Source organism: Mastigoproctus giganteus, chromosome 10, assembly GCF_048544385.1.
Source record: "Mastigoproctus giganteus isolate SK-2022 chromosome 10, ASM4854438v1, whole genome shotgun sequence".
In the NCBI taxonomy this organism is placed as follows: domain Eukaryota; kingdom Metazoa; phylum Arthropoda; class Arachnida; order Uropygi; family Thelyphonidae; genus Mastigoproctus; species Mastigoproctus giganteus.
The window spans coordinates 7,610,190-7,631,236 of NC_143584.1; the positions used below are offsets into that span (position 1 = coordinate 7,610,190).

At 36.8% G+C, this 21,047-nt stretch overlaps 1 protein-coding gene across 1 annotated transcript in view; it reads right to left on the bottom strand.

The window, feature by feature from the left end:
• Nucleotides 1-21,047, bottom strand: part of LOC150078665 (VPS9 domain-containing protein 1-like) — a 209,649-nt gene that overhangs the window by 154,695 nt on the left and 33,907 nt on the right. The window contains exons 4-5 of the mRNA XM_090382807.1: nt 16,427-16,528; nt 9,455-9,632 (exon numbers count right to left, since the gene is read on the bottom strand). Of these exons, the coding sequence (XP_090238933.1) occupies nt 9,455-9,632; nt 16,427-16,528 (280 nt within the window). The remainder of the gene's footprint in view (nt 1-9,454; nt 9,633-16,426; nt 16,529-21,047) is intronic.

Sequence of the window (21,047 nt, forward strand, 5' to 3'; positions counted from 1 at the left end):
TAAATCTGGCGATGACTACAAACAATGCACCACGGCATTATCAAGAATTTGAAAATGTACTACCGAAGGCTCATACTGAAAAAAATTATACCAAGAATAGAAACCAACCAACCTACAGATTCTGTTATAGATTTGTGGATGTGCATATCAGAGTTGGCAAAAGTGTGGAGTCGAGATGTGACAGAAACAATGATTAAGAATCGTTTCGCAAAAGCAGGTTTTGCTAAAATGTTAATTAACAAAAATGAGAGAGAGAGATGAACTACTAGAAGACATTGAGCAATCTTGGGAAGAGTTCCAAGCAAGGTTTCATAAGTGGCAAATTTGTTCTTGACGAATTTTTAGGAGTTGATAATGATGTCATAGTAACAATATCTGAGTGACTCCAACATTTGAGCATAATTAAAGAACTGGTGACAATATCGATGATGAGGTGGATGAAAATGAGGGCAATATTAAACATTTCAAACAAGAAATGTTGGCATCATTTGAAACTTTGCATTGAGGCCTTCAGTGGGAAGAAAATGTAACAGAAAATATAACTCAATGGTTAAAGTATAAACAAATTTGAACATTTTTATGAACAGTGTACAGTAGAATCCAGTGTACAACAAAAAATAACCAAATATTTTACGACATAATTCTTAAAAAGTGTACCAATATATTTTGTACATCACGTACATAGTCATTTCTTAATAAATTGTTTTAAAAATGTAACCATTCCACTTATTTCTGATTTATTTTGTATCGTTTACTATATTTCTGAATTCACAGTATTTTTCATTGTTGAAAAGGTCATATTTCTTTATAATGAAATTGCTGTATAACGAATTTTTTCAAGGGAACCATCAATTTCATTATATAGAGGTCCGACTGTATATATATATACAGTGGAACTTCTCTATTACGAACTTCTATTTAACGAATTTCTCTATATTACGAATTTTTTCGCAAAACATTGCACCTTGAAACGAAATTACATGTAAAATTAACCCCATATAGCGAAGTGTTAGTCTCTCTATAACGAATTTTTAAAAATATACGACCTCCTTCCCTCCGAAATTACGCATTAGCATCTGGAATTAATCATTCTTTTAGTGAATACTTGTGGTCATTGACGCCCGTAGGAAGGTCTTTGTTTCATTTTTGTTACAGTTATAAAACCAAATGGGTTTTCTTAAAAGTGGTCATAAACTTTACAATAAATAGGATAGATTTGTAAATTGATGTTGGCTCAGGGGAAAACGAAATTCGCTGCGGTAAGCCTTTAGCGTGCTGCGGCGGCAATACATAGAATGATGCCATAGTCGATTTTTAGTAACGAACGCCTACTGAGTGACATTCGCTTCTCACCTCAACCGTACCACGTGACCTTCCTGTCAATCATTATGTGATATGGCCGTTCTCATCTAACTGGACTCCTAGTAGATGGTTTTCATGAAAAAAAATTTTTTTTTATTTAGTTCTTTTAGAACAATTTGTCATCAATCACATAGGCTATATGCTCTTGTATTTATTTATTTATTTTTTTTGAAAAGTAACATACAGCATACATTAACCGTAAATTTTATATATGAATGAAAGTCGTATATTTCTTCGAAGTGATTGATAGGAAAAGTCACGTGATACTGTTGAATTGGCAAGCAAACGTCATTGAGTAGGCGGTACCTGTACTAACAATTCACTATATGCCAGCGCAGCGAAGTTTGCGGTGTATGTATCGGCAAGAGCTACAGTCCAGTGATTTTTACATTTGGGGAAAAAATGTCGAAGAGAAAATGTTTAAGTATTAATGATAAAGTAAAGATTCTTCATGATATTGACCAGGGTTTTAAGAAAAAAGATATTGCGGAGAAATATGGCATACCTGCAAGCAGCTTATCTACGATTTTAAAAAAATCGAGAATCAATTTTAAATGCAATTGAAGGAGCAGCAGACAAGAAGCGAATTAAGTTGTGTATATACGAAGATGTTGATAAAGCTGTTCTAAAATGGGTGCAAATGATACGTGAAAAGAATATACCAATATCGGGTCCAATAATTAAGCAACAAGCTCTGAAATTTGCACAGTCCCTGGGACATACAGAATTTAATGCGAGCACTGGGTGGCTAGATAAATTTAAGAAGCGCCACAGAATTGTGGAAAAGGTTATTTGTGGAGAAAGTGTTAATGTAAGTGAAGAAGATTGCAACAGTTGGAGGAACAATACCTTAAAGAAGATTTTGGAAGAATATGAACCTAAGGATGTTTTTAATGCTGACGAAATGGGTTTATTCTTTAAATGTTTACCGAATAGAACTCTTGCTTTTAAAGATGATAAATGTTTTGGCGGAAAACAAAGCAAAGAAAGAATCACTGTGCTAGTTGGAGCAAATATGACAGGAAGTGAAAAATTAAGACTTTTAGTAATCGGAAAATCAAAAAACCCAAGATGTTTTAGAGGCACAAAATCTTTGGAAGTTGACTACACCTTTAATAAAAAAGCATGGATGACCAGTGATATCTTTGAAGACTGGATATTAAAACTAGACAAGCGTATAACAAAAGAAAAAAGGAAAATCGTGTTGGTAACTGACAACTGTCCAGCACACCCTGCCAGTATTTCTGCCAAACTTAAAAGTGTGAAGTTATTGTTTTTACCACCAAACGTGACGTCAAAACTCCAGCCAGTGGACCAAGGCATAATTAAAAATTTTAAATTTCATTATCGAAAGAGAATAATAATGAAGATTGTCAATGCGTTATCAGAAAATAGAAACTTGGAAGTTACAATTAACCTTAGAGATTGTATCTCTGAACTGGCAAAAGTTTGGACAAACGATGTCACTGAATACACTATTCAAAATTGTTTTTCGAAAGCGGGATTTGCATTGAATGCAGAAGTCGAACATCAACTGGATGAACAAGATGAACTGCCCCTTTCACAACTGAAAAACTTTTGGAAAATATTAGAATCGTCCGGAAACATCGGAAATGAAATAACACTGGATAGTTATGTTTATGTAGATCAAGACCTGACTACAACAGAACATCCAAATGAAATACTGCCGAACAGTGTTAGACACGACCATGATCACGAAGAAATTAACGTTGACGCTGAAGACACATCAGAACAACCCGTAGAAAAGCCAACTCGTGAAGAAATGATTAACGCTTTTAAAACGGTTCGTATGGGTCTACAGTTTTGTGAAAATGTTCCTGATAATGTTTTTAATGCTCTGAACAAATGTGAGGTTTTCTTTGAGAATCAGACATTTTTTAATTGTACTGTGCAAACGAAAATTACGGATTTTTTTTAATTTGTGATACTTACTGGCGAAAATTGTGTAAGCGTAATTTAAATAAGTGTTTTTGAAATAAAATACATTAAAAATAAATGTAGATTCATTTTCATTTTCTAATTAGATAACAATTTCTAATAAAAAAGATATTCTCTGTATAACGAAATTTCTCTATAACGAATTTTTTCGCTGGATTTATAGAATTCGTTATAGGGAAGTTCGACTGTATATATATATATAATCTTTTATGAAGGAAAAGTGTCCCAGATCAGATTAATGCCATCAAATTATTGATTAAACATTACATGGTTCACTTTGAATACTTTTATCCTAAATCACTATGCCAAAGTCCTATCCTACATCTGCTTTTGGCCTAAAGGCTCCCTTTGAATACTTCTATTGTACTTAATACTCTCTTACTGTGTGTAATTATATATACACACACACACAGTAATCGCCAATTATAGTGATCAAGTTTGCAAACTGAATTTTGATTCTAATAGTGAAAACTGACGATCATCCACAGGCTATAAAAATAAAGATATAAAGCACAAATTTACATTTTATTACCAATTAAATGAATTTCACGCATCATTTAGATGCATGAAAATTGGAAGAATATTATCCAAAGGTTAGCAAAATAAAAATAAATTGCTACTTACATACACAGCTTACATAATAAAACACGCCTGCGTGCTCTGGATTCATAATTTATTTTATTTTTGTTACACAGAGCATTAAAACTATGATAAATGAATTAGCTTTCGGCTGGGTGGCAGCCTTCATCAGATTAAAATACTTTGAATGGCAGTTAGAATAGAGATGCACTGCCAGGATGGTGCGTGAGGCACGTGGTTAATTGTTTGTTGATGTTTGTGGCTGTGACGTATGGTGGTGACGTGGCCAGCGTTTGTCTATGGACAGAATTACTGTTTCTGTGATGGGGTTAAGTTGACAACCACTGTTCCTGTTCAACGAGGTATCCGAGCATTTTATACTTAACGATTCCAACCAGGTGCGTCACAGCCAAAAACATCTACAAACAATTAACCACGTGCCTCACGCACCATCCTGGCAGTGCATCTCTATTCTAACTGCCATTCAAAGTATTTTAATCTGATGAAGGCTGCCACCCAGCCGAAAGCTAATTCATTTATCATAGTTTTAATGCTCTGTGTAACAAAAATAAAATAAAATACACAGCTTAATTAATATACAACCATGCCTCACATAATGCGAGTTCGATCAACACATTTTTCAGTTACCAGTATTTGAAAAAAAATTATACCACTTTTCACTTTACAAATTTCCATTTAATGTGATTTTTTTATGTGACAGTTGAAAAATATTTGAATTGCGCACTAAGCTTACAGCATGTCGGATGGGCAATAAAGAAGCATTTGCCAGCTGCCCACCTCAGTGTGTCCCATCAACCATCGAAAGAAGACGCGTCACTTGTTTGTCTCCTGCTAATAAAGTCACTTGCAGACTTGCATTTAAAAATTCTAATTTTTAAATGCAGAAAATAAATTTATTTTTAAATGAGCCAAATGAAAATGTTACAGCAAAGGAAATAACGGTAAAAGAAGTAGATGAAATCTTTCGTATCACAAAGAAACTCAAACAAAAGGTTTGAGGTTCTCTGCGATATTTATTTCTCCAGGCCTAGAGAAGATTGTTGTCGGCTATCAGAAATTGATTGATGAAAAAAAGAAAGTCAACGCTGTTCAAACGACTCTGTTCAAATATTTCGGTAACAAATAGTTTCTTCATTGTGTATTTTATGCTAGAGGTTCCCAAACTTTCTTGGTTCACGGTGCCCGTAGGCGTCTCAGTAATTTTTTCCCAGTGCCCTAGTCCAAAAGTTCCTAACAGTAGCTACCTAACAGTTCCATTTATTAAGTTAGGTCCAAACAACTTAATAAGTAATGTTGAAACTGTGAATTACCTCAAACTAGTAGTTTTGGCATAAAGGTCTTCTAAACAAGCTTCCATCTTATGGTTTGCCAACTGTTTTTAGTAATTGGTTATCCAGTTTTCTCTCTGATCGCTCACTGAGGGTGATGGTAGATGGCTCTCTGTCTTCTAACTTCTCCACTAATGCTGATGTCCCCCAAGGTTCAGTTCTTTCCCCCACTCTTTTCCTCTTGTATATTAATGACCTTCTTCCATTGACTGGAAATCCTATCCATAGTTTTGCCAATGATAGCACATTGCATTCAACTTTCCATTTTGAGAAACCTTGTCCAGCTCAATCAGCTTCAAGTTCTCGAAAATCTGCTGCCAATTCCATAAATGCCGATCTTCAGGTAATTCTCCAGTGGGGCAAAGACAACTTAGTTGATTTCAACCCTTCTAAAACTCAATCTTGTCTTATATCTCGCAAAAAGGATTCTTCTGCTCCTATGCTTATCTTTAGTGACACTCCGATTTCTAGGCAAAATGATATATCTCTTTTGGGGATTACCCTGACTTCTAATCTCTCTTGGCACAAGCACATTACAAATATTGCTTCCTCTGCATCTAAAAAACTTGGTTTTCTCTTTCGCTCTCGGCGTTACTTTTCTCCCAAACAGCTGCTCACTCTGTATAAATCGCAAATCTGCCCTGCCATGGAATATTGTTCCCACATCTGGGGTGGTGCCCCCAAAACCTCTCTCAGGCTTCTTGATTCCATTCAGAAGAGGGCAGTTAGGTTAATTAATGATTCATCTCTAACAGAGTCTCTCCACTCGCTTTCTCATAGACGCACTGTTTCTGCTGCATGCCTCTTCTACAGATACTTCCATGGGCACTGTTCTTCTGAATTGGCTTCTATAATTCCCGCTCTCTCTTTCAAAACAGTCCGAACACGTGCCGCCACCAGCCAACATCCATTTACTGTCCAACTTCAAACCCACAAAACCAACTTTTCATCTTCCTCATTTATTCATTCAACTGCCGTTTTCTGGAACAACCTTCCTTCATACGTATTTCCTGAAAATTACAATCTACAGAAGTTCAAGTCCAATATCAACAAATATCTTCTTTCATCTTCTCAACCTCCAACCCAAGCACGGTACTAAGTACTATAGGTTATAATACCTCTCATGTTTGGGGTTCTCATAAAAAAAAAAAAAAGTTTGTGCGGTATCCAACAGGTGGTGAGTATCACTGTGTTTCCCTTGAAAATTTTAAATATTCCGCAGCGCACAGTTTGGGAATCGCTGTTTTATGCAATAAACATTTAATTCTATAATTATTTTCATTATCTTTTACATGGTATGCAGTTAAAAAGTTATTTAGAAGGTATTTTTAAAATTCTTTATGGACATTCCTGAAGGTCAAGGATCAATTATAATTTTTCCTATTGATGATTATATTCGATTTGTGTGTGTGTGTGTACAGTGGCAGACAAAAAACTGCATCATTTGTGAATTTTGCAAATGTGTTTTGTACTACATTGTGGGTTGCAGAAATGCATTTGTTAATGGGATATATATCTCTGTGAATGAAATCCAATAAAGACTCCACCTGATATACCTAATTGCCATAAATAGTTTTCCAAAGGGTAAAATGCGTAATTAATGGAAATATGAGAAATCATGCAAATGGAAATCATGGTAACCAAACATACATTTTATTGCATTGACGTGTACAAACTGAAATGACAAGTTAATGTAATAGTATTACGTACTGTAAATCAGCAAAATAAGTCCTCAATATTTTGTTCCTCCTCGAGCTGCAATTACAGCCAACCTATATCAACTTCTGGATATACGGTTGCCCAATTTCGTGGTACCACACCCTTACAAAGCTCTCCTGCAGCTGAGTCTTACTTGTTGTCCTCTTCTGAGCAACTTTAGACAACATTATGTACCAGCAATTTTCAATAGGGTTCAAAATCTAGACTGTTGCCAGGCCAGTCCAACACTGTAATGCCAGCATTTCTGAGCTATGACTGCAACTTAAGGGAGAAAAACAAGGAAAAAGATTGGTGTAAGTATGTTTTAAGCCTTGTGAGACAAGAAGACAAACTCATCATTAAATCTAAATAGCATAAAACTTAGCAATTTTGCTGTGCGGCAAGGTGCTGAGTCGTTGAAAATTGCAGTTTTGGACGTCTGTGTGGTGATCCCTAGTAACAGGTTTCAGGCACTCCTCCAAGATAGCAGTGTAGGTTTCTGCTTGTTATGCATCCCCAGACCATCTGACCAGCGGGAACTTTATAGTCTGTGTTATGCAGTCAGGATGGTATGCCTCCGATTTTTGTCTTCTGACATATTGCTTCCCATCTGAGCCATGCAGGTTGAATTTCGATTTGTCAGAAAAGATGACTGTGTCCCATCGTTTTTAGCCCAAGCAAGTTGCTTCTTCCTCATTTGTTGGGTTAACAAAGGCTTCTTTTGGGCCGAAAGGCACGCAGACCACATTCTGAAAGCTGTATTTGGATACCAGAGGCCATTTCAAAGTCCAGTTTTAGATCAGGAGCACTAGCATGGCAATTATGAAGACATAGCTGTTTCAAATATGGATCTTGGGAAGGCATAGTCACTCTCTTACGGCCTGATCCAGGTCTTCTCTTCACATCACCGGTTTCATGCTTTAATTTCAGCACCCGGGATACTGTTGAGTGGCAGCAGCCTATTTTATCGGTGATAGCACAAGTAGAAAGACCTTCTTGGGACTGAGCAACAGTTACACTTTTTTTTTCTTGGTGTGAACTGAACATATGGAGCCATGCTTACACCTCTACAAAACAGGATACTAATGAGCATGTATACCCTTCCAACGCTGTATTTATAGAAATGGCTGATGCAATACCTTGCAATTACTGTCTGATGCAATATATTTGCTTTCCGACAAACAAAATGATTGTAATCAAACAATATCTTATACATTTCACTAAAAATGTTACTTTTTGTAAAGTGATGCAGTTTTTTTGTCCGCCACTGTGTACGCACGCACGCACGGTAGCCCAAGTCTGGAACTACAGGGAATTGTTACAAAATATGTTCAACATGTGTACCATTTACACAAACACAACATACTTTTGATTTTTACAGTTTCAGGGTCACAGCACGAATTGTTTAAAGTATGATCTCACTGCATGCAATGAAAATTGCATGCAGTGCATGCAATTTTCAGATGCTTAAGATGCATAAAGATGCTTTACATTGCAGGTTTTCATAGCATACGCTCTACCTTTGATATAGGCCACCAGCATAAGTTTGGAGATCACAGTGGCTATTCCCTGGTCTCCAGCTTCCAAATCCACTTTTGAGAGAACTATTCATCTAGCTGTTATCTGACTGCATAAACAATAGGCACATCACCTTTCTGAAATCATTCTGAATATTTGCTCTGCTTACTGAGAATGGTTGAAAATTTTTATTCTGCAACATATCAAGGTACATCTTTCTTTATATTATTAGGAAATTATGATTTTTCCATGAAATTTTTCTCTAAATAACCACTCATATCATATGGGATTTTGTACACTTTTCCGTAATTATGTTCTGGAAGAATGGGCCAATTATTCAGTCCTAGAGACCAGAACACAACATAACATGGCAATTTGAACTTTAGATGGGCTAATCCAGTTAGGGTTACTTTTGGGCAAGTAGCATATATTTTGCTGATTTACCTCACATAACATATGTAAATTATGTCACATCACTGAAGGGTACTCTTGTTCTGAAACCAAGGTTTTCTTTCTCTCAGTATAATAAACATTCATAGAACTCTGTATTATCTGTATCGGGATAATTCTCACTCAGGTGCAAGTCTGAAGAACTTGTAATTTATACAAATGCCACTGATTTCTCTTTAAGTATACCACTGGCACATCTTTTTCTTAGCTGCATATGAGCACATGCATAATTCCTTGGTATGTGATTAACTGTTTTATACAGTCTAATACATTGTCTTTGATAGAACAATAGATTCTCTGAATGGTTTAGGGTGTACATAATAAATTGGCTGCTCAATATATATAATACGGATCACTGTCATTTAATATTTGGTAGTTCATTTCTCCTTGTGTTAATTATTCTCATTTTGACTCTAATTAAACTTTTTTTTTTCATAGATGTTAATGTGTTACCTCATAATTTAATCATTTACAGTTTTTGTTTAAATTTATAAATTCATAAAAAGCAAACTAAAAATAAACTAGCAATTTAAACTTACCTTAGTGAAGGTGCTATATTGTTTAATGATTCTGTACTTATGCTGTCATCAAGCAATGATTTTGAAATGCTACCCTGAGAAGTAGTGGAAGTCTGTACACTTTTTTCTCTTGAATTTACATGATTAACATGATCATTCTTTATTAAACAGGGAGATATTTTTGCTACAGTTTGTTTCCCTATAAAAATGCAAGAGTTTCAGCCTATTTAAAAAAATATTTTATGTACATTTAACACTTTGAAATATATAAAAGTGTAAAAAACAATTTGCAACTTCTATCTCTTACATATTCATTTTGAACATACAGTAAAATCTCACTATGTCACAGCCTCTATAACTAAAACTGCCTTTTTTTTGTGTGTGCAATTTATTTATCCAGGCAGAATGGAGATTTTTCCTAACTGACAATTTAATGATACAATTCCAAACTTTATTCAGAATGGTTTTGCAATTGCAATGTAAAAGCCAAACCATTCAAGAGGAAAAATTATATACAGATATTTTTTTTTCAATTATAGATTAGCAAATTTGCAATAGCGACATCGTTTAAGTTACATTTCATATTGTGAATACCTTCACGACTCTTTCGCAGCTTGAGGCATAAGCCCTTAATGCATTAGAGTCCTAACTTATATCATACACCATCAAGCATCTCTCATATTGTGGAGATATACTTCAAATCTGTTTTGTCATCATTACATCACTTGGGTACCTATCCACCCACCGAAGAAGGGCCAAATAGCCCTGAAACGGTGCCATCTGGGTGGTGGTATCCACTGAGAATAAGTAACAACAGTCTTCTCCTTTGGGTGAGGTGTTATTTATTCGAAGTAGTGCAATGTCATGGCAACTCGTCGTGAAGGTATTCACAATATGAGATGTAACTTAAATGATGCCGCTATTGCAAATTTGCTAATCTATAATTGGCTGTGTATAAATGATGCAAGTGCACTTAGATATACATAGTCTAACTCTTTCGCAGCTTGAGGCAAGCCTTTAATGCATTAGAGCTATTTCAATACTTATTAAATATGCTAATTCTGATGAAGAATTTGAAAAATATTTTTGCATGCTAAGAGAAATAAGAATAATATCATGAAATGGCAATACAGTAGGATTCCCAATTAAAATTTTCAGTTTCTTCAAAAAGACAATATGATCGGTGGAGGGGAACTATCTATATCTAATTTAATTTATATGAGGGCTTTTCAATACAGAATTATCATAATTTTTCATGAAAAATGGTACCTTGCTTTTTCTAGCTGAGCTGTAGAATTTAAGACCAAATCAAACTGAATCAACATAGTAACTGCATAGTTACTGATATACACAGTGTGATCCTGGCAGTTGGTCAAGTTTATGTTTGGTTTCGTCCATGTAACAATGGACAACACACAAGGAACAGTATGCTGCTCTAAAATTTTGTTTCCATCTCAAGAAAACATCAGCTGAAGCATATGAAATATTAATAGAGGCTTATGGTGAGTCTATGCTTCCACATAGCACAGCTTGCAGGTGGTTTAGAATGTTTAAAAATGGACGTGATTCAATCTTAAAAATCAGCAGTCTTGAAGGTCCAACCACTGCTGTCACCACAGAAACCAAAAACACTGCTTCTGTAATTTTGAGAGAAGATTATTGTGTAACAGTACAGCAACTGGCAGAGACATTGAGAATATCAGTAGGAAGCACGCACAGTATTCTCTATGACCATTTGCATATGACACATGTTTGTGCACACTGGGTTCCAAGATTACTCAAACTTGAGCAATAGCAAGTTAGTATGGCGGTTTGTCAGGAGCTGCAATGGATAGCACTGAAAATGGTGAGGTTCTGCACAAAGTGATAACAGCCAATGAGACATGGCTTCATCATTTCATCCCAAAGAGTAAGCAACAATGTTGTTTGGAAGTCTATATCATTGCCAACACTGAAAAAAGCAAAAGTTGTGGCTTCTTCGGGAAAGCTCATCTCTTTTTTTCAACATTCAAGAAATGGTTTACCAGCATGTTGTGTCACGTCATACGACTTTTATGGGACATTTACTACAGAACTATACTGCAGACTTTATGGGATCACATTCATCACAAACAACCACAACTGCACTCAGGTGGGTAGATGCTGTATCATGACAATGCTGATACTGTCATCGATTACTTAGCCAGCATTAATGTCAAATGTGTTGCTCATTAGCCCAACTTCCCTGAACTTGAACCCTGCAATTTTTTTTAATATTTCCAAAGTAAAAGAAGGTGCAAGGAAATGTTTCCAGTCACCAGAAGGTGTAAAAACATTGGAGGTGATTCTCAAATGCATGTAAAAAAAAACTGCTTCCATCATGTTTTGAAGAATGGTAGAAATGTTGAAGTAAGTGTATTTCTCAAATGGGGACTACTTTGAAAAGAATCATCAAAATGTGGATGATTAATAATGGTATGTTATGAAAAAAAAAAAATTATGATCATCCCTTACTGAACAGCCTTTGTAGTTATTAATACTATTAATTATTAACACATTAATTAAAACATGTAAATTGAAATTTTAACCATTTTTTTTTCTTTGCTGTAGTTAGAGCAATACATTGCTGTAACTACAACAAAGAGAAAAAAAAAAAAAAAAGAACTAGAAATTAAAAATCGATAGAAATATAAAATAATTAGAAATAAATAAAAAGAGTATTTATCGTATTTATGCCATCCAAGGGAAGTGATTAACACAGAATTTTGCTATATGTGTTTTTTTTTAGGGTTTTAAGAATATCAGTCTTAGACCATATTGTGCCATATACATTATGCACATAAATTGTGTACATTCTGTGGTTGATTTCCCTATTTTTAAAATGAAAAATCAGAGTTTCTGGGAATAAACCATGCACCCCTTGCCTGATACTAATTCACTCAGCCACACTGAAAAAAAGCACATAAAAATTTGTTGGGTCATTGACAGATTTTTCACCTAAGTGTGGAGAATAGTACTTATATGCACTGCTACTCACGAGGACAATTTTGCCATAATGGCACTACCTGTAATAAAGCAGGAAGGCTATGCAATGCCATACCACAGGTAAATGCAGATACCTCATAAAAGAAAAATAAATTACCCTTCTTTTATTTTTGTTAATATAATGATGTTGTCAATGGACTTAACACTAGACACTAGTGTATAGTGTTAATTGTAATGTAACTCCGAGGGTTACCCCCAATTCCGCATCAAGCAATGTGATGAATAAAAACCCTGTAAAGGCCAAATTTATGTAGGTTAGTGAGTGTCCGGGTAGCATTAGTGCGGGTTATGTTGTTCATCCGCCTCTTAGCCTAGGGGCTTGTTTTCACACAGAAATCTCTAGTTTACCATTCAGCGCCACGAGGAGGCAGGCCAGGCAGTAGGGAGTATAAAGCACTGGTGGGGCAAACCCTGTGGTAGGCAAGGCTACAGACGGGGAGAGCCCAGTTAAAAAAAAAAAAAAAAAAAGAAGTAAAACGTAGAAGGGAATACTGGGGAGACAGGAAGTGGGAGGGATTAAAGTGGTAGAGAGAAAGAGGGGAGCAGCAGTGAAGGTGCCATCTAACTGAAAGGGGAACACAAAGTGCCCCCAGGTCAGGATGACCATCCTGCTCTGGTGAGAGGTCATAGCTGGCAGTGGGGTAACCCACCAGACAAAAAGGGGGGGTGCCACCTAGGATGGTAGGAGGAGGCAGGGGTTTGAGAGAACAACCAACCCAATGAGAGTTCATAGGGAAAGGAATTCCTATGTTGGCGTGCCTGTTTGGTGCTCTGTCCCACACTGGTCGGGGTCAAGTCCTGCTGACCAGTGTCTGCATTCCACACCACACCAGCTAAGTAGCCACGGCATGGTGTCTGCTTGGATGGGCAGGGGCCATAAATGGCCACCTGCCCATCATCCAATCCATGGTGGGGGAATAGGAGAGAGAGAATTTAATACACTCATAACCTTCATTCACAATCTGCTTCCATTCTGTTTTTTATGCTTTTTTCTTACATTATACACATTATATATATTTTTTTCTTTAAATTATGTTTCCCCCCATACATCCATTCTCTTTTTTCCCATGCCGGGGGGGGGATGCAATGGTCTGTAGTGAAATTTAAGATAAAATACTTTAAATTTAAAGAACAGCTAAAATAAGGGTTAGTATTAAAAAAAAAAAAAACTTACTAAGAATTAAAATTTGTGTTCTTTCTCCTCACACACATGCTTCCATTCATTCTTTCAAGTGTTCATTTCAGTTATTCAATTCCATTCTCTCTGCACTGCATGCCCAGGCCCCTCAACTTACTATTCAGTTGGGGTGCAGTTCCGGCTGCATGTCTTGCATGCAGGGAGGAATGCAGTGAGTGTATTGGTATTGTTAGTAATCAAGTTCATTTGCATTTGTGTGTGTACACCTAAAACTATACATTTAACAAGTGTGTCTCCATGCTCTCAGTTACATTCATACCTTCATTCACTCTCTTTTGCTTCCATGTTGTGTCACTTTCTTTCACCATAACGTCGCATTCTTTACCTTTCACCGCAATTTCAATTTCACTCTATCATATTCATTCAGTGCCCAGCACATTCACTCAATTCTTTCACACTCATTCATTCATGCTTCTTTCATTCTACATTGCATCCTCTTGCAACAAGTGTACTAATGTTATTCAGCTGAATTGCTTCCCTGGTTGCCTGCACATCTCCCTCCCCTTTATATTAACTTAGCGAGTGAGTGTGGGATCCCTATGTCCCTACTCGTGGCACGGTAACCCTGGGGATGTGGCACAGTCATCAATTCGGTTTTGCCCAATCTAGGTATCTTTCAGGGTGTTGGTTACCCTGTGAGATTAAAATGTCATCATCTGGGCGTGCTGAGAGACATGGGCACTTTGACTATGGATTATTACTTGGCTGTGGGGGAGGCTATAGGGCCTGTCTCTGCATGTTTCGTCTGATTTAAAATACTTCTTGAATAAAATTTGTGAATGTCTTATGTATATATTTTCATCTATAATAAATTGATGTTCCTGTCCCCTTGGAAGCGGACCAATTTCAGCTATTAACTGTGTTCTCTGGATTTCACATTCATAAAGGATGCGTGCCCAGTCTTCACTCTCACCACAGGTACAATTTGGGCCAGCCATCAGTCAACTCTAAGGAAATTAGTTTTGCCTTCAGAGAGCCATGACCTGTCAGTATGAAGGCTGTAAAAAGTTCAGAGGCATACCACTTTGGCAGCTCTGGACTAACCATTGCCACTGTGGCAGAAACCTTTTGGTAACAGCACTTGTGGTTTCCTGCTCCCAATTTGACTGCCATTGCTCATGGAGCTTTGTGACTATTTTCTTTCTCTCAGCTTTGATGTTATTGGCTGTGTCAAGGGCTATCCCCAAAAATTCTGGGAGTATGTCCTTCCTGAGTCTATAATATAAGCCTCTTTTGGCTATTGTCAATGGACTTATGAGAGATTACTCAGAATTGCTTAGATTACTCACACTTTTTTAGTTCTTTAGAGTAAAAAAGCACCAATTTATTGCCAATTCATAAATGTGGTTCTAAGGGTGACATGAATGACTACAGACCATGTCAATCTGACTTCAGAGGTTAAGAAAATCATGGAGGCAATGATTAATAATGCAGTATAGAGGAATGCAATGCACTTAAATAGAAATCATATTCTCAAGAATGCATAGCATGGTTTTTAATAAGAACATCTCACTTAACTAACCCAGTGAACACTTTGATAGCATCACTCGTGAGTTGGATACAGGGAATAAATTTCACATTGTCGATTTGGACTTGAGCAAAGCATTTTTCCCCCCACACAAAAGGTTACTTTATAAGCTGGAACATGTTGGGATCAAGGTAATATTCTTAGGATTACAGAAGCCTCTTGATTTAATTTATAAAAGAGTCAGAAATTATTAATAAGAATAGAATTTATAAAAGTAGCCATTAGTCACACCCCTCTGCCTCCTGTACCAAATCTGGCTTCAGTACAGGAGGCAGAGGGGCTGTGACTAATGTCTACTTCAGATTAGCTAAATGTTAGAAGTGCAGCTTTTCAGGTAGTGGTGCTGGAACCACTGTTTTCGATTTTTTTTTAATGATATCAATAAAGGAAAATAGAAGTGCCTTTATTAGTCAATCAGTTAACTAAATTCAACCCCTCCTAGCACACAAGTCATCTTTGTTTTAATGCTGCAAAATGAAAGGTTTGCTTAAGGTATAAAACTGAAAAAATAACTTGTATGCCAGATGGGATTGAATTCAAAACAGTACATGGTGAAAGAGGACTGGGGCTTATGATCTGGACAATAACAAAGTTCTCTGTGCAATACAGGCAAGTGGCAAGGAAGGTAAACAATGTCCTGTCAATTATTTATACAACAATTGCTTGTTTCTAGATGTGTGGAGGTTATAATTCCACTGCATAAGGCAACTGTGATGCCACACTTGGAATACTGTGTATAGAGGCCACTCCTAAAATAAGATGACAAGCTTCTTGAAAATGACTTAATTTGAAAAGTCCAAAGATAGGCAACTGTGAATGCCTATTGAGATGCTCATATGAGGAGAGGCTTCAATATGTGTGGGATACAAAGATTGGTAACTAGATATTTTTTAATAAATTGCATAATTGAACAGACAGTAACACAGAAAATATTTTTGTAATAAAACTAGCTTTAATTAAATATATAAAGATTTGTTTTTGTTTGTTATTTGGATTTTAGGAGCATTAGCAACTAAAGCCATATTGCTCCGGGATATGCGATGGTCATTCCCTGACCTTTCCGCATCCTCAGTATTTGGTGGTGACGGGCTCGAACCCCCATCTAATCAAGAAGCATGTGCTACGCACTGCTGCTCCTTTCCACCTGGCTACGGATGTGCCAATATATAAAGAACAACACTACACCACAAAGAAGTAAAATTATATAATATGTAAGTTCAAGGAGAAAAATTCTAAATCTTACCTATTCTGTGGGATAGCAATGCTTCTGCTCTTTCTAAACAATCTTTAGATACTGCCAACACTTTCTGAATACCATCCAGCTCCTCTGAATCCTCAGGCAAACCTGAATTGAGAACAACTGTTATTTTAATGTTAAATGAAAACATCAAAGAAAAACAACAAAATTAGATTCACAACTTGCAAAAAACAAGTCATCTCTATAAAATTGCAAGCAGTGAATACAAAGGTAACACAAAATTGAGTTATTACTAAATAAAACACATATTTTTTTATTGTTACTTAGTAAATAATCTCTTACAATTGCATATCTGCCTTCTAACCTGCTAGAAACCAGAAAAATTTTAGCACAGCTGGCTTTTAGGCAGAAAAAACTGGAAAGCACGAAAAGTGCTAAGAAGGCCTGTGATATACATTATTGTGTAAGTTATGTCTAACCATTAGGTTGCATTAACTATAATTAATGTAACCTAATGAACAATTCAAAAACAACCAGAAGTAGGATTAATTTAATTGCTACTATTTGCACATTGTGGTATTTAAGGTTTGATAAAATTAAATCAGTGTCAGGACACTGATTAACGTTATCACATCTTATCCAAACAGTGGATACATGCACTACTTCAATTTAATACAGGTGCATTGTCAAGAAAGAAAAAAAAAAAAAAAAAAACTAGGCTCATAAGTGAAATATTTCTGAATTTTAAAAGAAACAAATCTCATGAATTTCACAGGATTACAAACAGATTTCCTGATGTTAATGGAGGAAGTTTCATTCAAAACCTCCACCATTAACCTGAATAAACTGTTGATATCCACAGATTAATATTTGCTATTTTGATTACTTGCAGGTTGTACAGTACAGTTACAGCACAGTATATTTCAATTATTCATGGGTAGTTTCTCCGTCAGCTTAAGTTATATATGTACTTGTATTTATGCAGTTATGTAACATGGGCACACATCAGATCCTGATCCATGTGATGGATCAGACATCACAACGTTTAAGTCATATTACATCCAATGCACATTTACAAGAATTCTCAACCAGGTGGAGAGTAATTCCTCTACACAGCTGCCAACTGCCGAAAAAAGTACATTGCTGACTATATTAATATATACTAGGAGGGTCTGCCCCTGCTCGCTTCGCTCGCCAACCCCCACTGATGTAGACTCAAATGAGAAAATGTTCGCGTCTACATCAGTCCTTTTCACTCTTTTAGCTCGTTCCATCAACGCTTCTCAGTTGTCATAAATGTAGATTTGGCCGAATTGTAGAACGCCTCTAACAGACATTAAACTTGTCATTCCTTTCACCATGGCATCTCCTCATATTTGCATCGTATAAAGGCTACTGCCACCTTGAAAGTCCATGTTTTCGGCTCTAACGTTTTCTCGGAAGTGTCTCCTTCCTTTTCTCCGTGTTGTCAAACAACAAAATCTTTAAAGCGTCTGGATAGGTATCTGCTGTCGACAAACATACCTTCCCTCCATGACAACACTAATGTATGGCTCTTCTGAGTTCGCCGTGAAAAGATAATCCGCTGCAATGTTGACATTCATCTACCATATCACCTAAGTCACAATATGATACTTCAGTGGGTTCTTCCTTATCAGGATGTTGTTACGTCTGGCTGTTTAACGGTTCACTCTGAGTTTTGGCCTGTTTTTCGTCCATATTTAGCTACCTGCAGTTTTGATTTTCCACTTGCTCCATCGTCATTGAACTTATTCTATTATTAGTTCATAACCTTTTGGCATGTTTCTCTCTATATTTCTGTGAAGAAATATAGAGAGATGGCGTCATTTTCTCTCAAAATCAGCAATTACCAATATACGTCGCAGCATTGTGTTCAATACTACATTAGTATGTATAATTAGCATATGAAACGTCATGGATTCCAGACATCTGTCGAAATGCACTGATCGATATCTAATCAGGAAATGATCAATGTAATGTATGAGCAATATTGTTGTGGCATACTTGCATTATATGGGGTATATCAATGTGTCTGACATCATTCCTGCAAATCTAGGTTTAGATTGAGAAATAGATTGAGAAAACATTTCCACAATGAATTACAGTTTTTAGCATTAGCAGAGGCATTTGAAGCAAGAAAGCAAGCTTATGCAGCATCAGCCAAAAAAAAAAAAAAACAAAAAACAAAAAACCCACTTCCACTTCACCCCTCTGTTCGTTCAAAATACCTGTCCAGCTGAGCCTTAAACTTAATTAGGCTATCAACCTCCACTACAAGGGATGGAAGTCTGTTCCACCAACCAACCACCCGCTGGCTAAAGGCAAATTTCCGCACGTCTATCCTACATCTGTCTTTCCTCAATTTGAATTTATGCCCTCTCAGGTGATTATTCTGAGCTAGAGGAAGAATCCCATCAGCATTGAGCATGCTTAAACCATTCAAGGCTTTATACACCTCTATCAGATCACCTCGCTGGTGCCTAGTCTCCAGACACTGTAATTTGCAAAACTTAAGCCTTTCTTTGTAAGAGCACCCCTTTGTTCCATTCACTAATCTTGTTGCCCTTCTCTGTACTCGTTCCAGCAGCTTTACATCCTTCTTGAAATGAGGCCTCCAGACCTGTATACAGTACTCTAGGTGTGGCCTGACCATTGCCTTATACAAGGGAATAATCACCTCCTTATCCCTGCTGGAAAAATTCCTGTATATCACTGACAATACTCCATGAGCTACTCTTGCAGCCCGTCTGCACTGCTCAGAGAACTTCATATCTGCCTGCACAACCACCCCCAAGTCCTTTTCATTCTCTACCACTGTCAGTGTAGTACCACAGAGTTGATACGTTGCTCTGGGGTTGCTGTTTCCCATGTGTAGTACTTTACATTTGTCAATGTTAAACTTCATTTGCCACCTCTCAGCCCATCTGCTCAACCTTTCCAGATCCTGTTGCAGCAGCATAGTGTCAGTAGTGTCCTTGACAACCCTGCCAACCTTTGTATCGTCTGCAAACTTGGACATTAAGCTTGATATACCATCATCAATATCATTTATAAATACAGAAAACAATAATGGACCCAACACTGAGCCCTGAGGGACTCCACTAATAACATTAGTCCACGATGAGCAGTGTCCATTGATTACCATTCTCTGTCTTCTCCCCCTCAACCACCCCTTTATCCATAGCAGCAATTTGCCTCCAATGTCACACTGCTCCAATTTGTGTAGCAGTCTTCCATGTGCAACAGTATCAAAAGCCTTTCTAAGATCCAAGTATATAATATCAAAGTTATTTTCTGCATCCAGTTCTTTTGTGACTGCATCATAGTATCCAATCAAATTGGTCAGGCAAGACTTCCCCTTAACAAAACCATGCTGTATCCGAGCTATAACTGAAGTCTTGTCTAAATGATCCTGCAGTGCTTCTTTAACCAGTGCCTCCATTAATTTTCCTGGAACAGAAGTTAAGCTCACAGGTCTATAATTACTTGTGTCAGCCTTTGATCCTCCTTTGTGAATTGGGGTGACATTTGCACATTTCCAGTCTATGGGTACCTCCCCTGAGTCCAAGGAAGCTCTCATAATTATGGCTAAGGGTTTGCTTACTTCCTTTGCTGCCTCCTTTAATATAACTGGATAGATCCCATCCACCCCGGATGCTTTCTTGTGTTTACCTTCAACAGTTTCTCCTCCACTTTACTCCCAATTATTTCAAGATTCTGTAGCTTACTTAGAGTTGAATGCACCTCTGGCATTCCCCTCGCTGAATAACTCCTCATGTGTGAATGTCGATGCAAAATATTCATTTAGTTTGTTAGCTACCTGAGCAGGATCATCAACAGTTGACCCATCAATATCAAGTGGACCAATCTGATTCATCCCCTTCCTTCTAGAGTTTACATAAGTAAAGAAGTCTTTGCTGTTTTTCTTTGCATCCCTTGCCAAGGATTTCTCGTAATCTGCCTTCGCCTGCCTAACCTCCTTTGTAACTTGGTTGCATATCAACTTGTATCTATCATAGGCTTCTGTGTCACGTGTTAATTTGTAAGTATCCCATGCATTTTTCTTCTCTGCCATATGCCTCATTAGTTCATCTGACATCCATTTTGGCCTAAACCTTGAACAATATTTCTTAGTTGGTATGTAAAGCCTAGTAGCTTCCAAGATAAGTTCTTTGAATGCTTCCCATTTTGAATTTGCTGTTGGTAACATCATCAGTTGGTCCCACTGTATAGAATTTAAATACTGTCTCAGTCCATCGTAGTCGCCTTTACGGAAGCAATAACCCTTCCCTTTACCCCTGATGGTAGTTACCTCTTTGAGTAAATCCCACTTCAGCACACTGTGATCACTGCCACCTAGTGGTTCATTTATCTGCAGATTCTTAATGCATGAAGAATCACTGCTGATAATCAAATCAGTTTGGATTTAATATAATGGCATACGAAGGAAAATCATCGTATTATGCTTGGTAATGCAAAATTATCAAATAAAAAAAAATTGTATTATGCTAGTAAATATAAAATTATGAAAAAAAAAAAAAAAAAGCTGTCTTTACAATCTGATACACTTTCTGACTGATCGTTGCGAATGACATGATTGACATGCCTAGCCCACTATTGTTAGTCTTAGTTAGGGTGTTTATCC